General features: G+C 59.2%; 1 protein-coding gene across 1 annotated transcript in view; it reads left to right on the top strand.

Moving 5' to 3' along the window:
- Positions 1–20,089, top strand: part of CELSR1 (cadherin EGF LAG seven-pass G-type receptor 1) — a 137,913-nt gene that overhangs the window by 57,210 nt on the left and 60,614 nt on the right. The window contains exon 4 of the mRNA XM_044915313.1: positions 15,785–16,007. Coding sequence (XP_044771248.1) covers positions 15,785–16,007 — 223 coding nt within the window. The remainder of the gene's footprint in view (positions 1–15,784; positions 16,008–20,089) is intronic.

Consider the following 20,089-nt stretch of genomic DNA (forward strand, 5'->3'; position numbering starts at 1 on the left):
GGTGGTGCTCGCTGACGGCGGCGGAACGCTCCAGCCGGCCCTCTCCCCGTGTCTCCGACAGCCCCATGAGGCGGGGACAGCTGTCATCCAGTTTTCAGAACACCAAGGGGCAGAGCTGGGTGGGGGGACCGGGGATCTCGGGCAGGCCGGGCTCGTCCTCCCTGGGCTCACAGGAGACACCCCCCCGCGCCCCCCATGACTAATCAGCAGCCACGTCCCGACGATTGTGCCTCTACGTCCTGTCCCCTTCTCTCCGCCGCGAACCAGCGCACCCGGGGCGGCGGCCTCAGCCCTGCTTCTCCCGCCCTGCCAGTTGCTAGTCGTGGAGTGCCCAGACAGGCCGGTTACAGGTGCCCTGGTCATGTCGGCGCCGCTTAAGGTTCCCAGGGTCCCGCTGCTCTCGTGCGTAGTCTCCGATGGCCCTTTGCCGGCCTTCCGGAAACACGCCGTTCTCACTGCAGGCCCTGCGTGTGGAGTGCACCTTCCCCCGACGTCTTCCCCCATCTGTGCCCCCTCATCGCAGCCCCCCCATGTCTGCTTGGTGCCGTCTGCTCCCTCCTCAGTGCCGGGTACATAGAAGGTGCTTAATCAGTGCTGTGCACAGATGATGGAGTCAGGGGTGACCCGGCCGGGCCCGTTCATCCATTTGGCCAGAGAAGACGTCCTGGGGTTCCTTCTGTATTGTGCTCAAAGCTGTGTCTGCTACTTTGGTCACTGAGCTGGGGGGGCAGGAGAGTCCCTTCTTGGGTCGGGGGGAGGGTCTGAGGTATTTATGACTCTGTCCTGCTGGTGTGGCGGCTGGCCGAGCTCCTGCTCTCACCGCACAACCATGTGCTAATGCGTATGCTCCCAGGCTTCTCCCGCACGAGCGTCTTCTCGTGGAGAACTGCGAGGTGATTTATCGTCCAGAAGAACGTCTGCCCGCGGGGTGCATTCCTGAGAACGCGGCAACTTTGATATCACGGGGGGCGGGGGCAAGGGTCTCCTGGATGCTCAGCACTCCGCCTGTCGGAGGGGAGGCCTGGCGGTGCCCCCCCACCCCCGATCGCTCTGGCCAGGTCTTCTGTTTAGGGTCCTGTTTATTCTGGAGCATATGATTTTAGATTCCTGGGCCGCTTGCCTGGATTCAAAGTGTTTCAGAAAATCCTGGAGAAGAGCCCTGCCTCCGAGCATGAAGCCCATGGCTGTCCCCGGGCTCCGATGTCCATGCTGTGGACACTGCATCACAATGGGGGCTCCTCAGCTGAGATTTAGCCTGGTCTGGGGGTCAGTGGGTCAGTAGCCACTTGGGAGAATTTCAGTGATGCTGGATCTTTCTGCTAACTGCCCCTGGGTGGAATGTCCCAGTTGTCCTGTGTGACGGCCTTCCAGAGACCCTGACTGTCCCCCGTGGTGGCTTCCCCAGGGCTGGGGGCCCTGACTGTCCCCCGTGGTGGCTTCCCCAGGGCTGGGGGCCCTGTCCCCTATGGGGAGCTGTCCAGGGTCAGGACATTCTGTGTAAGTTCAAGGCTAGAGAAACTGCTGGTATAAAAACCTAATCATCTTTTCTGCTAAGAAAAATGTTTAAAATCAGTTCTGGCGCTTCTTGGATTCTGTTGTTAAAAAAACGCACGTTACTCCAACCGCATGTTTTATCTTGAATTCTGTTGTCAGAGTCATGATATTGCCATCATCATGTGATACATGAACGTGCCACATGGTCCCAGGCTGACCCCGCGCCTCCGTGGGAGGCTGCGGCCGTCAGCTGCGCCGCGAGGAGCATCCACACAGCGCAGGGGAGGGGGGCTCGCCGGTGGCAGCCGCAGTCTGCAGGATTAGAGGCCCCCTTCGAAGTGGTCATCAGCAAGGCGGGTTTGGTCCCAAAGCCAGAGAGTTCATCGTCACTGAAAGTGAAAATCGTGGCCTAGCCCGTAAGGAAATCTCAGAGCAGAAATGGAGTCCTTCCTGAGGAAAAGGTGCTTTTCGGGTAGTTGGGGTCACTGCGAGCGAGCTCCTCACCCATCCTGTAGATCTGGCTCTTTCTCCAGATTCCAGCTGTGGCTGTCCAGCCTTTCTTTCATCTGTTATTGCACTTCTGGGTGACTTCGTTCTCCTTAAAATCGTGTCCTGGGATCCCGGTGTGGGGAGATTCCGCCAGGAATCTTCACGAAATTCGTAGTGTCCTCTCCCGGGCCACGTGGCCGTGGGGGTCGAGGACGATCCTCAGGCCGACCCTGCATTCCTCCTCAGGCTCCTGTTAGCTTCCTGGGGGTGGCCGCACAAAGGAGCTCACACTGGGGGGCTGGAAACCGCAGAAACACGTTGTCTCGCGGTCGTGCAGGCCCCAAGTCCGGGACCGAGGTGGGGGCTGGCCCGCGCTCCCTCTGGAGGCTCGAGGGGAAGGTCCTTCCTGCCTCTTCCTTTCTGGTGCTCCAGGTGGTCCTCAGCGTTCCCTAAACTTGTAGATGGCGCCTCTCCCTGGCCTTCCGCCTGTGTGTGCTTGGTCTGTGTCCCAGTTGCCCGCTCTTTGAAGGACAGCAGTCCTTGGGTTAGGATCCTCCCTCATCTAGTGTAATCTCGCTTTAACTTGATCACGTCTACAAGAACCTATTTCCAAATAAGATCACAGTCACAGGTGCTGGGGGTTCAGGACTCAAACCTATGATTTCGGGGGGGGGGGGGCGGAATTCCACATGCTTCAGGACTGCTGGTGATCGGCAGTGGTGGCCCCTTCTTGTCAACTGCTTGTCAGGAGTCCCCTGGGGCCAGAGGGCCCTCCTGGGCGGGAGACAGGCTCCTGTGGTTTGTCTTCCTCTTAGAGACCTAAGCCCGAGAGCACAGGAGACACAGTCCCTCCTGCCCAGCCCCGAGGTGGCTAGGTGAGCCGGGCGCGGGACACGAGCTGGAGAGGAGCAGAAGTGGAAACCATCATGGGCTAGCGACGTGGCCCGAGGATGTGCCTCCTGCAGGCCCAGCCCCCCTGGGCCATCACACTGTGCGGTGGGAGGGGGACGAGGCTCCGGGAGAGCAGAGGCCGGGCTCACCCAGTCGCCCCTCAGCCAGGGTCCCGCAGCTGCTGCCCCAGTTCCCACAAACAAGTGGCTTAAACAGCATGGATTTATTCTCTTGGGATTCCTTCTGGGGGCTGGGGGGAAAACCTCCTTTTCAGCATCTAGAGGCTACCTGCACTCCTTGGCCCCTTCCTCAGCTCGCCCCAACCCCTGCCTCCGTCATTCCAGCTCCCGCCGCTGACCCTGGGCCCTCTGGCCCCTCCCTGTTGTGGGGACCCTTGTGATCACCACAGCCCCCCCGTGATCCAGCATGGCCTCCCCGCTCAAGCTCCCCATCTGAACCACACCTGCAATGCCCCTTTGCAGTGTGAGGTCACATATCCTCAGGCTGCAGGGGTAGGATGTGGATATCTCTTTTTTTTTTAAGATGTATTTATTTGAGAGAGGGAGAGCGCACGCGCACGTGAGCAGGGAGAGGGGCAGAGGGAAAAGGGGAGAGAGAGAGAAGCAGCCTCCTCGATGAGAATGGAGCCTGATGTGGGGCTCGATTTCACGACCCTGAGTCATGACCTGAGCTGAAATCAAGAGTCAGATGCTTGGGGGCGCCTGGGTGGCTCAGTCAGTGGAATGTCTGCCTTCAGCTCAGGTCATGATCTCAGGGTCCTGGGATCGAGCCCCACATCGGGCTCCCTGCTCAGTGGGAGTCTGCTTGTCTCTCTCCCTCTGCCTGCCGTGCCCCCTGCTTATGCATTCTCTCTCTCTGTCAAATAAATAAATAAAACCTTAAAAAAAAAAAAGAGTCGGATGCTCAACTGACTGAGCCACCCAGGCGCCCCAGGACGTGGACACCTTTGGGGGTCCATCATTGTGCTGACCATACCCCTGCTCCCCAGCAGCACTTGGCACCACTTGGCCCTCAGCAGACATTTGTGGCAGGGATGAGTAGGTGAGGCCTTTGCCATGGTGCCCCCGTGGCTGTTGGCTGGCCCCGCTGTCTCTCTGGACATGCGGCATGGGCCGAGGGCCATCGGGAGTTGGGGGCAAGTCCGGTTTGCGTCCCTGACCTGAGTGTGGCAACCCCAGACGTCCCCGGGGAGCGTGGTTTCTGGTGGCATCCACTGCCCGTAGCCCACAGCTGAGCCCTTTCCCTGGGGTGGACAGACAGCCGGCTCTCTGCTGTGCCCCCTGCGGGGTCTGCGGGGCCGGAAGGTAAGTAAGGCAGGACTCATCACGGAGCCGCCGAGCACAGCTGGAGGGAGGGAGTCTGTGCTAACCAGGGCTGTTGGGCTCTTCTGCTGACTCCGAGCCACGAATCAGTGGGTTCTTTCTGGACATCGATCTGTCCCAAGGAACTGTCCCACCTCCCCAGCACCCCGCGGGAGGTGGAATTTGAGCCATCTGGGGGCTGAGCGGCTGTGTGTATGGACGACGGAGGTTTCCGTCAGCATTCCAGCTGAGTTTGGACACGTTTGCTGTTTGAGAACTGGCACGGTTTCCCTACAAACCGATAAAGTGGGGGCACCCCCCCTCCCAGCCTCGAGGCGTGCAGAGGCCAGCTTTACCTTCCACCACCAGGTTCTGCCCCACGGTCAGCGGGCCTGTGCCCGACCCTCAGCCCTCCCTCTATCCCTCCTTCTCTCCCGCCCTCACCCACTCACCACTCTGCCTGGGCAGGCCCTGGGCCTCTGTCCCCCTCGGGTGCAGGGCCCCACCCGTCCCCACCTGCATGCCCTCTCTCGGGGAGACCTCCCCACGCCCAACCTCACTCCCATCCTCAGATGTCCCTGTGTGTCATTAGAGCTAAATCACAGTCCTGTGTCTGAGATGTCATCTCGGAGCTGGTTCTTAAGACATTGCAGACAGACGCCCTGGCCACGAGGCTGTCTCGGGGCCTCCCCTAACAACTTCTTCCCAAGCTGGGGGCCTCAAGACGAGGATGTTTCCAGGCTGTGCTGCTACCCCAGCTCCACCCCAGCACCCAGAGAGGGACAGCTGCAGAGGCCCAGATGGGCACACGGGGGGCCCTGGAGGCCCCACCACAGGGACTGTGGCTTCTCAGTGTGTGAATGTCCCCAGGGTGCTGCGAAGGCTGTGTCCCACCAGGACCAGGGGAGGTTGTTTGGGGCCCAGGCTGCCTGAGTGAGGACCCTTTGCCGGGCTCTGCCTCATTCCAAGGGTCCTGACACCTTCAAAGCTGCCACAGTATCCTTCTGAGCCCACATTCCTGGCCCGGCCCTTGACTCGGAAGGACCATGACTTTGCCTCAGGGGGTTTGGAAGTGCCTTGTTGAAGGGGCCGAGGTGGGGATCTGGGCACTCAGGTCCTGGTGGTCAGCTCAGCTGAGCCCGGTCACCATGTGCGGGCGTCCAGCGCCCTCTGCTTGGCCTCTCCCACCAGTCTGGGCAGCCCAGCTCCGTGAAGTTCACGTGTGTTCCTTCAGCGCCTCCTGGGGCCTCAGCCACTGCCAGCAAGGGCCACCACAAGGGCCTAGGGGGCAGAGGGCACTTTGTGTTCAGCAGCTGCTTGCCCACTGAGACTCAGTGAGATGCTGAGAGGTTCACGGGCTGCACTGTTCTCTGGGGGCCGGAGTCTGGCCGATCCCCTTGGTGTGATTAGGATTGGCTCAGCACGTTTCCCTGGGGCCCTTAAAGCAGCAGGAATGCATGCTCACCGTTTTAGAGGCCAGAATCCTGAAATTGAGGTGTCACGTCCCTCTGGCGACTCTGGGGAGGGTCCTTCCTTGTCTCCTGCAGCTCCGGGTGGCCTCAGGTGGCCCTGGGTTTGTGGCCACAGCCCTGGAGTCTGCCTTTGTCCTCACATGTGTGAAAAGGACATGGGATAGCTGGGGTTTTCTCATCTCAGGACCCTTAATTTGAGTGCACATTTGCCGTGTGAAGCGACGTTCACAGGTTCTAGGAATCAGGACATGGACATGACTTTCGGGGGCCACCGTTTAGCTGACTTCAGGGTCACTTACTTCTTGTGCCCCCCCCACCCCCTCATGGGCATGAGGAGAGGGAGGGTGGGGAGAGCACCCTTTACTGAAAGGAGGGGTCCTCAAGTGTGGCCCGCGGCTGGGACTGGCTGGGCCGCGTGCTGCTGGAACCCTTCTGTTTTAAGCACGGGGAGTTTGAATTGCACACTGATTATTCCGGTTAGCTGGGTTTCAACCCTCAGATGTGTAGGTGACTGCGGTAAGCAAAGCCAAAGCTGTGGATAAGCCAGAATCATTTTTCTTTCCTGCTGGAATGCAGTTTTTTATTTATATTTTTTAAAATGGGTGTGTCTGGCGTTCTGGGAAATTGCTTCAAAGACAATAAAGAAGTCATTTGAGAAGGCCCAGAGAAGGCCCAACCCGGACAAGCCTGCAGTGGTCTGGGCTTCCGGCTTTACCTCCCTCCCGGAGGGGGGGGCCGGGGGGGCAGCAGGTGTCCGGGCTCTCTGCAGAGGCCTTTTCTGGCAGCCTTGCCCCATGGGGGAGGAGGCTCCAGGGCAGAGCCGGTCACCGCACGGTGAGAAAAGTCAAACAGCGGAGGGGGCAGGGGGGGAGGGCTGTGGGGGGCGAGGGGTGGACGGATGAGGCCTCCAGTCTCAAGAAGTCAGTTAATAACGGCAGAGTCAACAGGAACAGCGGGCCAGGTGCTCAGCTGAGAGCTTTACAGAATCAGCTCATTTCAGCTTGACACCAGCCCCCCAGGGGCTAGGGATCGCTCCAGGGCAAGACACAGAAATCCTGCCTTCAGAGAGGGATTGACAGCAGGGGAAACTAAGGCACTGGTCGGGAGCTTACTGGGGAAAGGTCCGTCCCTGGCAGGGGCGGTTGGTGGAGGGCAGTGCCAAGGCCCCGGGTGGGTGGAAGGAGGGATGGGCAAATTTTCCCAGGGTTTAAGCATTTCGGACGTACCCTCCCCTTTTCAGACACCCTGAAGCGTCCCTTGTCCCTTGTTCTCTGTGCTTCTCCTGGGAGTGAAGCTTCTGACATGAACCATGCTGTTGAGTCGTGTCTGTTTTGTTAAGATGCAAGACCCCTTTCAGTAACCTGATCTCCACTGTGGGGACGGGTCGATGGGCTTGGGGTTGGCTTCAGGTTCTGTGTCCTGGTGTCTGAGGACCCGCCTCTGAGGCTGTCCTGGGTTGGAGATTCTGGGCCCTGCACCCTCTCCTGCTGCTCTGTCCTCTGCATGCCTTACTGATCTGCAATTCTGCCTCAACTTCAAGCTTCAAGAGTGCCTGGTATGCTTCATACCCGATGCCTTCTCCCCTGGCTGCCTTTGGAAGTCCTCGTTTTTCTAGGTCAAAGCCCTTAGCTAGATCTTAGGACTAGAAGAGAATTGTCGTTTTGTCTATAGAACAACGTAAGTGCTCCGATTTGTACACGCCCTTCCCCTTGTGGGGCCGTCCCCAGCCCTCCTCCAGTCCCGAGGGTCTCCGTCTGGCTGCACCCCCCTCTCCTGGCTGGCTGGGACCCTGTCGTCTCTCTGTCTCCGGCCCCGAGCTGCCCCGGGTCAAGTTCCGAAGCTGGCTCGTGGCAGGTGCTGGTCTGGGTTCCCATCAGCATCTCCCTGCATCCAGCCCTGCCTCTCCGCTCCTGTCCTGCCGTGACCGTCACACGCACGTGTGCACACACACCGTCCACATCACGCACACGGCACACGCATACACGTACATGCATCACACTCGCACACACCACACACCTACGCACCACACACGCACACACTCCACACTCGCACACACACCCCACTCCTAGCCCTCTGTCTCCCCTGTCTTGCTCGCCCGCTGGTTCTCTACATAGTGAGGACAAGGTGCCTGGGTACCCCTTCCTCATTCACAGACCTCCTGCCCAACCGTGGCGTCCCAGTGGCTGGGCCCGGGCCCTCCTGTCCTCTGCTTGGGCCCTTTCTGGGGCTGAGTGGTCGCCCTGACCCTCGCACCACGACCCCCTGACACTTGGACAGAGCCCAGCGCAGAGGCTGCCCACACCCGGGCACCATCTCTTCTTTCCATTTGCCTTATCTTTAAGGAATTTTTTTGTTACGTACAAAAAATGGTATGTTTTATACCCTGTGCCAGGCCTGGCCTCGGTTTCCCCATCTGCAAGATGGTGTCATAGAAGAGTCCCCATACCTGGTGCTGTGGAGTTTAGAGCAGTAAGGAAGCAAGTGAGGGGCTTGGCCGGCCCCTGCACCCTGCCCTCCATAACCCTCATTCCTAGCGGTCACCTTGCAGGTGAGCCCTGGCCTTCAGGCCTTTCAGGCTGGGGCTTCTCCAGGGGATTCAGCCCCCCCCAGACGGAGGGTCTGTGGCTCTGACACTGAGGGCTGGGGGCCCTGGGCAGGCACGCAGTGTCCCCTCACTCCCAGCCCCAAGCCTGGTGTGGGACACGTGTCCCGTCATGGGCGTGTGCCTGAGGCCATGGGGCTGGAGGGGTCTTGACTCCTGGGAGCTTTGGTTTCATAGTTAAGAATGATTTCGGGTGGTGGGGGTCCTTTCCAGAATTTCTGCTTGGGGTTCTGCATTTGTGGCCGTGACCAGGAGGCTGAGCCCTGTGTCGCTTCCCTGCAGGGGGCTTCTGGTGCCCTGCATGCATTATTGAGCACGGCTATCAGTTTGCTCAGGTGAACCTGATCCTTGGCGTGGGGGTGGGGCTGGCAGTCATCTTGGGAGGAGGCTGCTCAGGAGGAGGAGGGAGCATCGCCCCAGAGTTGGAATGGTCCGGAACAAGTATTTGACTCTAAGCAGGATGTTGGGATGTGAGAAGCCCACACTTCGTTTGAGTGAGAATTCCCAGAAAAGGGAAGGTGAAGTTAACTCCGGATAGGAAACGCATCCGAGAACACTTGGATTTCATCTTAATAGTTGTTTCTTATAAGAGCTGTATCAAAAGTTAAAGATATGGGGCTCACTAAATTCGATCCATCTTTGTTACCTAAAGTAAGATGATTTTTAGCATTAAAAACTATCTTATTGCATCTCTCCCGAGCTCAGTAATGTCAAGTTGGTAGCTTGAAATTGGCCGTGGGGGGAGTGTGCACACCGTGGAAATGGGAAAATGCTACAAATAGGGCTCCCCCCACCCAGGGCTGGCTCCTAGGACTGGCCAGCACCCCACTGCGTGGGACAGACCGAACACTCAGAGTTCTCACTGGTCTCTTCTAGAAAAGGCTTGTTTACCTATAAAAATAATTCTTTGTTCATTACGTCAACATTTTCCCAACACGGTTTGAATCAAATACATGAATTATGTAAGGTTTTATAATTTTGTGCAAGCATTAATCACTGGCTTGGACCCGGGGAAGTCCTGGCATTTCATGACTTCACTTCAGGAGCATTTGTCGGGCGCCCCCTCTGTGTCTGGCACCCTCTGTGTGCTGGACATTCTTAGGCTTGGCTCCAGTAGCCCCTGCCCCCACCCTGGAGCCAGAACACACTCTCTAGAGGGAAGCTTCTGGGCCCTTTAGTGTCTGTCGTGGGACCCTGGTCCTGGTCAGGCATGTGGGTGAAGTTTGCTAAGGGGAACATGCCTGAGACGGGGCTGCATCCAGGCCAGAAGAGAGGCCAGGCCCTGAGGAAGACGGTCACTGTTGGGTTATGCCCAATGAGAATGTTGGGGCCCCCTGCATTAACCTGTTGCATCCCCTGACAGCCCCGTGAGGAGGGAGACCAAGTGGCCAGAGTGTGGGGTGTGCAGTGGGCACGTATGGTGTGCACAGGGGCTGGGGGTATGGCTAAGGGCTAGGCCCTGGGGCGGAGTGGGGTCTTCATGGAGCCGCTACCTGGCAAGGCCAGCATTCTGAAAAGCTCTCTGGTGTTACGTGAAGCACAAGCAGGTTTGTAAGTTAGTGGGCGGCCGGCCTGGGTTCAGGGTGTCCATGGTGAGGTTGCTGTGTTTGTGCAGATGGGCTGCATAACCAGGGGTTTGGGCAGCCATGGAGATGAGCGACACGGGACCCCAGGAGGTGGCTGGGGGCTATTGATGGGGATGAGGGGGATGGAGCGGGTGGCTCTGGGCTCTGGGCTTGCCTATCCGGACAGAGGGTGCAACCTTCCCCGAGGAAGGGGACCCTGAGGAGAACAGCTTTGACAAAAGGAGGGTGGGGTTTGAGGTCTGGGCTTTCTGGGGCAGTGGTTGAGTTGGTTGGGGGGGCCCAGAGGAGAGCGCCTGAGGCCGGGCCGTGGGGGTGGGCACTGGCCACAGCTGGCCCGGGTGCTCCACCCCTCGCTGGCCTTCGGACCAGGTTGGGGAAGAGCGCTCCTGAGGGTGGAGACACCAGAGAGTCACTCAGAAGCCGAAGCCGCAGCCCCACAGGGTCAGATGCTCTTCCCTCGGCACTACACACTGAGGCCAAAATTTACTGTGCTCGTAATTTTAGGACAAACACGGACGACTGCTGTAGTAGGGTTAAGTAGTGTCCCCCCCCCTCAAATTCGTGTCTGGAACCTCAGGATGTGTCCTCATTTCAAAATAGGGTCTTTCGAGTTGTATTAGTTGAGGCTCTCAGGATGAAATCATCCTGGGTTTGGGGTCTGCCCTGAATCCGGTGATTGGGTGTCCTTGTAGGAGAAAGGGGGGTGGGATTTGGGACACAGGGCAGATGCGCAGGTGAAGATGGAGGCAGACGCTGGAGGACTTGGCTACAAGACTGGGGGTGCTGGGAGCCACAGGAGTCAGAAGGTGCTGGAAGGATTGGGACCCTCCCCTGGAGCCTCAGAGGAAGTCAGCCCTGCCCACACATTAATTCTGAGCTTTTGGTCTCTAGAGCTATGAGAGAATATAGTTTCTGTTGGTTTTTTGTTTTTTAATTTTTCAGAGTATTCTTTTTCTTTTTCTTTTTTTAAGATTTTATTTATTTATTTGACAGAGAGAGAGACAGCTAGAGAGGGAACAGAAGCAGGGGTAGCAGGAGAGGGAGAAGCAGGCCTCCCGCGGAGCAGGGAGCCTGACGTGGGGCCCGATCCCAGGACCCCGGGATCATGACCCGAGCCGAAGGCAGACGCTTAACGACTGAGCCACCCAGGTGCCCAGTTTCTGTTGTTTTAAGCCACCGAATTTGTTGCAGTTTGTTCCAGCAGCTCTAGGAGACTAATAGTATTGGAAATTAAAAAAAAACAAAAACCCAAAAACTTTACAGTTAAATCAAAACAAACAGCTCATGGAGACTTAGCTTTATTTACAGCTTATTTAAAATAGCATGAGCTACAAGGAGAGGGACGGGGATAACCCCCTGGTATCCGTCTCGACTTTTCTGTGGACAGCCAGATGGTCTGAACCTGCGAGTCCCCACGTGGCTATCCTTCCTGTTCCTCCTGAGGAAGGAAGTTTCCCTGCAGCCACGGAGAACTGCTCTGGAAGCAGAAATACTGGGCAGCAGAGTCCAAGTCAGATCTTCCAGAACGGCATAGCTCTCTGGCTGGGTGCGGGGCGCCTCCTGTCCCTGGGCCGCAGAGGACGTCGGGAGGCCAGGTGAAGGGCGGGGGCCCTCAGGTGACGGTGACGGTGGGGGGGGGCCTGAGAGCAGACGTGGTCCACGGCCACACCGAGCTCGGGAGGGGCGGTGGCAGCCGTGGGGACGTGGGCTTCACGCCCATCCCGGTGAAGGTGGGCGCACCTGGAGCAGCGCCCGCATGGCTGATTCTGGAGCAGCTCGGGGCGGAGTGCGGTGGGAAGGGCCGTGCCAGGCCTCCCGTTGTTTGCCGTCACGGTTTGGGGAGCACAGCCCGCCCTCTCCCCTCACGGCGGCTCTGTTCCAGAATACACTGTGCCTGGCCACCGACATGCCCACCTGGAACTCGGAGAGCAAACACTCCCAGATGTCACCCACATTTCTAGAGCGGAGATTAGAGAATTTGAAGTGTATGAAGGACAAACACACTGTAAGCTGAGCATTGAAAGTGAACGCAGAGAATTTAAGAAGGCCGCAGGCCATCCACCTGGGGGAGGCTGGGAACACTGCTTCGCCAGTGTGAGGGTGTGAGTGTGTGGGGGAGGGTGTGTGCACGCGAGGGTGTGTGAGTGTACGAGCAGGTGTGCGCCTGAGTGTGAGCGCACGGGCGCGTGTGTGGATACATGTGGGGTGCATGTGTGTGTGAGGGCACGCGTGTGTGCACGGGTATGTTAACACGTGTGAGGGTGCACGTGTGTGAAGCTATGAGTGTGTGCGTGTGAGGGCACATGTGCACGGGAGTGTGTTAGCGTGTGCGTGAGTGTGCATGTGTGTGATGGCACGCGTGTGTGCATGAGGGCACATGTGCACGGGAGTGTGTTAGCATGTGCGTGAGTGTGCATGACGGCACGTGTGTGTGCATGAGGGCACATGTGCACGGGTGTGTTAGCGTGTGCGTGAGTGTGCATGTCTGTGTGGTGGCACACGTGTGTGCATGTGAGGGCACATGTGCACGGGTGTGTGTTAGCGTGTGTGTGAGCGTGCGCATGTGTGACGGCACACGTGTGTGCGTGAGGGCACATGTGCACGGGTGTGTGTTAGCGCGTGCGTGAGCGTGCATGTGTGTGTGACGGCATGCGTGTGTGCATGGGTGTGTTAGCGCATGAGTGATGGTGCACGCGCGTGTGAAGTTATGAGTGTGCATGTGTGAGGGTACGTGTGTGCACTCGTGAGCATGTGTGTGCACGAGCACAAACCTGCCTGGTACCTGGCAGAGCCCGGCACTCGGGTGGGCATGAGTGATGGTGCACGCGCGTGTGAAGTTATGAGTGTGCATGTGTGAGGGTACGTGTGTGAACTCATGAGCATGTGTGTGCACGAGCACACGCCTGCCTGGTACCTGGCAGAGCCCGGCACTTGGGTGGGCAGAGCACCCTGGTAACCGGAGCCGGCTGGGGGCCATCAGTTTCCATCGAGGGTGGAGCCGTGAGGGGTCTGGGCGGGCCAGTGGGCTTCTGTCCTTTTCCTTTCACTTCGGAGCAGTGTGCGAACCAAGCCTCTCTGTGAACACTCACCTGGGGGGCAGCCCCTGCCAGTGGGGAACACGGGGTTGGGCTGCCCGGGGCTTCTGGCCTCAGCCTGCTTGCTTTGCCCAGCGGGGCTGGAGGGCTGGGCTCAGCCCTGGGGGTGGGTGGGGGCGTCACCGGCCTGCTGGGCCCTGCACAGTCATGGGACTCGGTGAGACGTCAACATTGTGGAGCCCCCTTCCCCTGTTCTTGACGGGCTCAGACTGTAGTCACCTTTGCTGAGCGAGGTGTACTTTCTTGGGCTGTTGCAACCAGGGACGAAGATTGGGGGATACGTCGGGGAAGGAGAGGGAAAGCGCACATTTTTCAGGAGTACCATTTGCTTCCGATGTTAATCACAGGTCTGTTTCGCCTGTGCCCCAAAAATAAGCTCCTTTGGAGCATTCCGTCGGGTGACCCAAAGCCTTTCCTTACACTGGTCAGTGACCTGTGCATCTGAGTTGCCTCCTTGAGAAACGCTCCGAGGCTCCATGACGATCTGCCTTCTCGGGAGCCGTGCCTGGGGGTGGGGGTGGGGGCGCAGGGCTGTCCCTCGGAGGCAACAGGGTCCCCTGCTGACTCGTGTCCCCGCATCATTGATGGCCAGCGCTGGGCTGTCTCCTCGCTGACCGGTGGCGGGCTGTGGGCGGTCCCAGCAAGGGCGGCTTCTCGGGCCGAGGTCTTTTGGGGGAGGACCTGGGTGCAGAGTCCCGGCTGTGAGCCGTCGGTACCCGGCACGCCGGGGCCTCGGTAGGATTGGTGTCGTCACACGCAGAGACACGAGAGCACTCGCTCTGCACACACACACCGGCGACGGGCCGCGTGAGCTCCCGGACAGCGCTCTCGGCAGGCGCTCGGTTCGCAGCACCTTGATCGTGGACTTCCAGCCTTGGGAACTGTGAGAAACGAGGGTCTGTTGTTCAAAGCCACCGGGTCCGCGGTATTTTGTTCGTTGGCCCGGCTGGCTGAGACGAGGCTGGAAGCCGCTGCCACGTGAAGGCTGCCGTCCGCGGGCACCGCGGCTCCTGTGAGGCGTCTGGGGAGTTCTGTGTCCCGCACCCCGTCCTAGCGGCCTCGTACTAACCCGAGGGGACTAGCGTCACCGAGGGGAAATCGATAACTGCGACCGCACATGGATGGAACGTTTCTGTATGGCCACGGATGCATAAACAGAGGTGAACCTCAAGCAAATGGATGTTGCCAATAAAATGCAAACAGATGCTGACCCTCCCCCAAAATAAATGCACATAGAACCCCTCTGTCGTTGGCCCGAAATGGAAACTCTTGGAGAGTGCTCACACCTGGTAATGGAGGGCGTGTATGTTCTGCCTGCTTTGGTGGACGGCAGTTTGGAAATACTTATCAAAATCTAGACTTTGTCAGGAGGCATGCTCCTAACACGCAGCATGGATGTGTACTGGAAGTAATTTGCAATAGAAGAAGCTATAGAGGCGCCTGGATGGCTCAGTCGGTTAAGCATCTACATTCAGCTCGGGTCATAATCTCAGGGTCCTGGGATCGAGTCCTGCATCAGGCTCCCTGCTCAGTGGGGAGTCTGTTTCTCCCTCTCCGTGCTTTGTGCTCTCTCTCTCTCTCTCCCCCTCTCAAATAAATAAATAAAAGCTTTAAAAAGAAGAAGCTATAAACAGCGTACGTGCACATCGACAGTAGAGCTGATGGGTCCTCCCGTGGGATACTGTGCAGCCGTCAGCAGGGGCAGAAGCCCGGGCGCTGCCGGAAGGATCTCCAAGGAAAGCCCTGAGCAGAGTGGACAGAGGCCGGCCAGCGCGAGCCGGGCGTCCAGCGTCCCTGACTTGTTCCTGGGGGGTGTGCAGGAGGCCGCTGATGGCTTTCACTCTCTGTGCCATGTTTTTGTACAGTGATTTTTTTTTTTTGGACATGAATGTCACATGTATATTTTAGAAGGTGTTCATTTAAAAATCTGTAACTGACAAAGAGTGTTGGTGGGAGCTGGGGAGTTTCTGGTCATTAGAAGCTCCTGTCGGTCTGCAGGCGTTGGGCGGTGCTGGCGGTGTCCACACCGTGTGGCAGAGGCAGGCCTGGGCCGTGGGGCCGCCAGCCCCGTCCCGGGCAGCAAGGATTGCCCAGGCAAAGTGCGGCTGGCTGCCACAGGCCAGCTCACGATGGACCTGTGTCTCCCTGAGTGTGTCCCTCCGTTGGTGAGCACGGGGATCCTCCCAACAGATGGGGTCTGTGTGCCCTGGGCCTGACAGGCCTCCGGGTGGAGGTGTCTCTCTGGGGAAGCTTCCAGAACCCTGCTGTTATGGAGGTTTAGACTTCTGCCCTTGGAGAGCTCGAGCGCCAGTGGGAAGGCCGGACAGGTTACAAACACACGGGGACCCAGCGTTGGCCAGGCTGCAGGGGGCTCTGCATGAGAAGCCGCGGGGCGGGCACGGCCGGAGGCCTCCTGCGGGGGCGGCCCAGGTGCAGGGTGCTCCACGTGCTCCCCAGTCTCCCTCCGTTCAGACTGCGCAGGCGCCGCCCCAGCACAGGTGTGTGTGGGGGGCGTGAGGACCCCTGTCAGTCTCCTCATTTCCGGGTGATTCTCTCCTAAGAGAGGGGTGTTCACGGCTGCACGTGACGCTGCCCCCCAGAGCGTGGGGACCCCGGCAGGGCTGGGACAGGGACGGGCCCCCTGCGGAGGAACCCCCGGGGGTGCCACCACTCTGGACGACTGTGACACGGTGCTGGGAAGGCCCAGGTCCTGCAGTGTCTACACTGCACCTTGACCCTCGGCCCGACCTTGCAACACCTTCAGGTGGAGGCGCTGGCGGCTCGGGTTCCGGGGTTCAGGGTAACGTCCCCCCGTCTCTGTCTCATCCTCCAGGAGAGCACTGCGAGGTGAACACGCGCTCGGGCCGCTGCGCGCACGGGGTCTGCAAAAACGGGGGCACCTGTGTGAACCTGCTCATCGGCGGCTTCCACTGCGTGTGCCCTCCCGGCGAGTTCGAGAGGCCCTACTGCGAGGTGACCACCAGGAGCTTCCCGCCCCGGTCCTTTGTCACCTTCCGAGGCCTGAGGCAGCGCTTTCACTTCACCATCTCCCTCACGTGAGTGTGGCCCCGCGCGTCCCTGCCTCGGCTCCTGCCGCTAGAGCATCGCGGGTCCCTGCCCCGTGTCTCTCCAGGTGCCCACGGGGCCGTGTCCGCTGGTCCGGGCTGGCTGTAGGACTGGCTAGCTGATCTGGGGGGCCCCCTGCAAGTCGGCAATGGGGGGGCCCTGGCTCAAAAATGAAGACTTTCAGGACTGCGGCAGCGGAGGGTTGAGCCCTGCGTGGGCCCCTTACGACAGCCCGGGTCACACGCTGTGAAGCCAGCCCTCGCCCTTCGGGTCCTGCCCACTTGCCGACACCCTGGTGGCCGGAGGTGGAGGGTGCAGGGGCCCGCAGCCTTGGCACCAGGCGGCGGACCCAGCTTGGCTTCCTGCTTTGCAGCCCGGGGGCCGGCTGCCCGGCAGCCCTGCTCCCCACCTGTGATCCAGGGTGTGGGCTTATCGTGTGCTGTGCTTGCTATTTCTGCTTCTGCTTCTCCAAGAGAATTTAGGTTTAATTTAATTCTAAAAAACCTGTCATTTCTACTTTAAAGATTTCTATCAGGTTTCACTTAGGGAAGTGGGGTGTATTTTTTGTTTGGTCTTTAGTGCCGTTGTTCGGGGGCCCTTCAGGTGGTCTCCCAGTGGGAATGCAGCACCCCGTGTCCTTTGAGCAGGCACCCCAGAAGGCGGCTGCCCCTGCGAGCTGCCCTTTGAAGACAGGCTCCTCTCTGGGGTCCTGTCCCCTGAACGGGTGAGGGGTGCTGTGTAGCCAACAGGCCCTAGAGAGTGCAGGTGGGGGCTACAGTCCAGAATAGTTGGGAGTGAGGCCTGATCTTTTTGGTAAGTGGCCAGGACGCACCGCCATTGGCTCAAGCCCAGCGGAGCCAGGACTGGGGGCTGGCTGCCTCAAGGAAAGATGTGGTGCATGCGCTGGGAACAAGGCGGGACGGCCCGGGGGCAGGAACTGGGAGCCGGCCTGTCCCGGTGTGAGGGCCACGCTGAGCGGTTGGGGCCAGTGTGCACGGCGCTTACTGAGCACCTGTCGTGCACGACACGCTCTGAGGTGAGTCAGAAAGGATTTTAGAAATGTCCCTAGGGATCTTAAAATCCAGTGGGAGGGACCCTGGATGTCAGTGCTGGGGAAAGGCCCCGATCACATGGAGGTCCCAGGAGAAGCCAGCTCTGCAGGGCTGGGCCGTTGGACACGTGGTTCAGGCCCGCTGACCTCTCCGTGTGGGCGTCCCCGAGTGCCCCTCCAGACCCGAGAGGAACCTCTGTCTTCAGAGCTGCTTGAGGCACCGGGCCCACCTTGGCCTCTCCCCGTACCTCTCACTCAGACAGGTCCTTGAATCTCTTGTCCTTCTGTCCCCTGTCCAGACACTTCTCCCTTCCCAGTGCCCAGCACCTTGGCCCTGTCCTCTCTCCCTCCTGACCTGGTGTGACAGCGCCGGGCTTGTCTGCCTGGCCTGAGTCAGCCTGAGTCAGCCTGAGTCCTGCCGGGCCTGCCCACTGCCTGGGGTAAAGCCCATACTTGCTAATAGGGCTGGGGTCCTCTGTGGCCTGACCACCGGCACTCCCTGAGTCTGGCACCTTGTGCCCTGTGATGGGGCCGCCCTTGCTTGCTTGCTTGTGGTTCTCTGGACCTGCCCAGCCTCCCCCAGGCGTTCCCACATCCTGCTGGCCCGCCTGCCCCCGCTGCTTCCTCCAGGAAGACCCCTGCCCAGGCTGGACAGCACATTTGGTCACTGCTGCTCGTCTGCTGCCCTCCCCTCTGGCGTCCTTGTCTGTGGGTTCAGGCCGCCATCGACCCTGGTGCTCTGTCTGTGCCTGTCTGCTGCTGGCCTGAAGCTGCTCGGGGGCTTTTCGTCCTATGTCCTGACACCCCAGACGTCCAGAGGTCAGTGGGCGGCTGGCCAGTGCTTCCTGGCCTGTAACCCCAAGACTCCAGCTTTAATAAAATAACAAGAGTGTTGTGATCCATGGAGCCCAAGTGGGTGCTCGAGGCCCTGCCCTTTCCTGGGGCACCAGCGGGGAGGCAGGACACTGGACCCCCACTTGACCCTCCAGGCCTGGACGGCAGGTTCCTTTGACTGTAACAGCAGTTCTGAGGCTCAGGTCACCTGGAGGCCACAGTTTTGAAGTTGTTGCTGTTTGATTTTGACGCACAGCCCATGGCTCTGCCACGTTTTGTTAGAACAGCCAATGGGGGTCCCTGTCTGGGCGTGCTGTGAGGGCTCGGAGGTGCAGAGGACGTGGCTGGCTCTCTTGGTGCTTGGCCTGTTCCCCAGGCTGCAGCAGGTGTAAGTGGTGTCCGCCTTCAGCACGGACGGCTCAGCGGGGCCACGCATGCCAGGCGCTGGGGCCTGGCTCTCTGCCCTCTGCCCACAAGACCTGTGTGCAGCAGGGCACAGCCCGAGGGCACGGCCTCCAAAGCTAGGGCTCTGCCGTGGGATCCCTCCTGGCCACTCTGTGCCCCATGTGGTGGAGGTTTAAAACACCGTGCTTCTGTGGATGTCTGCCCTCCAAACCAGAGGCGTTTTATGTCTTCTGGCAAACGTGTCCCTGGCATGTGACGGGCGCTGGTTTGGGGCATGTGATCTTGGCATCTGTATGGCCATGGCCACCCGCCCTCGGGGCGTGGCTGGCAGCCTGCGGTCACACGCTGTGCAGTGACCATGGACAGCGGATAAGCTGCAGGGGGGGGTCCCTGCTGGAGGCTGACCTAGGAGGTGACAGGAAGTCCCGGTGCGGGAGGCGGGCAGGCCGTGGCAGCCCTGCCGGAGACCGACGGGAAGTCTGCTGGCTCCAGACTCAGAGAGAAGCTAGAAAATAAAGCGTTTAATTACATGTGCGAGTAACATAGTGGGATGTCCGCTTGCTTGCCCGGCTTAGCAGTTTCAGATGATTAAGTGTGGCGGCCATATGTGGGCCGTTTCCCGCTTGGGGGGCCGTGGCTGGGACATCAGGGCCCCGCTAAATCAGTGAGTGGTTTGCTAGGGAATGACTTCAACAGCAGAAACCGTGAAAAGTCCTCCCAAACCTTGAGCAGAGCAGCTGCGCTGTGGGGGCCGTGGTTGCTGGGGGGGGGGGCCCGCTGCCTCCTGGGGGCGCACCGTGGGGCAGGGGGGCTGGGCGCCAGCGAGCAGCTTGTTTCAGGTGATTTCGACTCTCCTCTTCTAGTTCCTGTTTGCCAAGCGGCTGGGTTCCCAGGCGGGCCCTGCGTTCCCAGCTGCCTCTCTTCCTCCACCCCTGCCCCCATCCTCTGTTCTTTGCTTCTCCCCGGCCGTTCGCCAAGTCTTGGTCTCTGTTTCTAGTCTTTCCTCTTTCTCTTGTGCTTTCTGGATCCTCCCCTTGGCCCTGGGTCCCCTGTTAGCGCTCCATGTCCAGCAGTGGACCTCTGGGTGCCTGCCTGGGGTGGGGTGGGGCCACGCAGCACCATTTGATGCCAACAGCCCATACCAGCTCCCAGCTTGGTCCAAAGAGAAAGCCACAGCAGTGCAACCTGCTGAGGAGAATTAGGTGTGTCCCAGCGAGTGTCTGTCGTAACCGTAATCTGTCCCCTTCTCCCGCCTGTTCACTCCATACCCCAAAGCGTCCCCTTCGCTATATGGGTGTTTTTTCTGTGCAGTGTGTTACCAGTTCTCACTGTGTCTTAAACAGAAGGGATTTGAGGTGTGGACGAGAACTGTTCATTTTAAGTAACTCACAGGAAAGCCTGGGGTCACATGCCTGCAGCCTGTGGTTCTGATAGACCCTTGCTGCATGAAGACAGATAAACCAACCTCGAATCCAAGGGAATAATAATCCCCGCCCCCACATCCAGCCCACTCGGGAAACTGTCCCGAGTTCATACAGGACACTTTCCAGGGTGTCTGTAAGCGGGGCGTCCAGGAGGCCTGGCTGTGACTCAGGGATCCCTGGCTTTCCTGGGACCACAGGGTTGGGAGAAGGATCTCTGAGGATGTATCTCTGGTTGAAATAAGTGGTTCTTCATGCTTCAAATGCGTGAAGTCTGACAGGTCTGTTTGTTTTCACGAATCTGCTTTTTCAATCATGCTTCCATCCATTCATTTATTCAGCCCACCATTATTAAGCTTTT

The sequence above is a fragment of the Neomonachus schauinslandi genome, chromosome 5 (assembly GCF_002201575.2).
Source record: "Neomonachus schauinslandi chromosome 5, ASM220157v2, whole genome shotgun sequence".
NCBI lineage: Eukaryota > Metazoa > Chordata > Mammalia > Carnivora > Phocidae > Neomonachus > Neomonachus schauinslandi.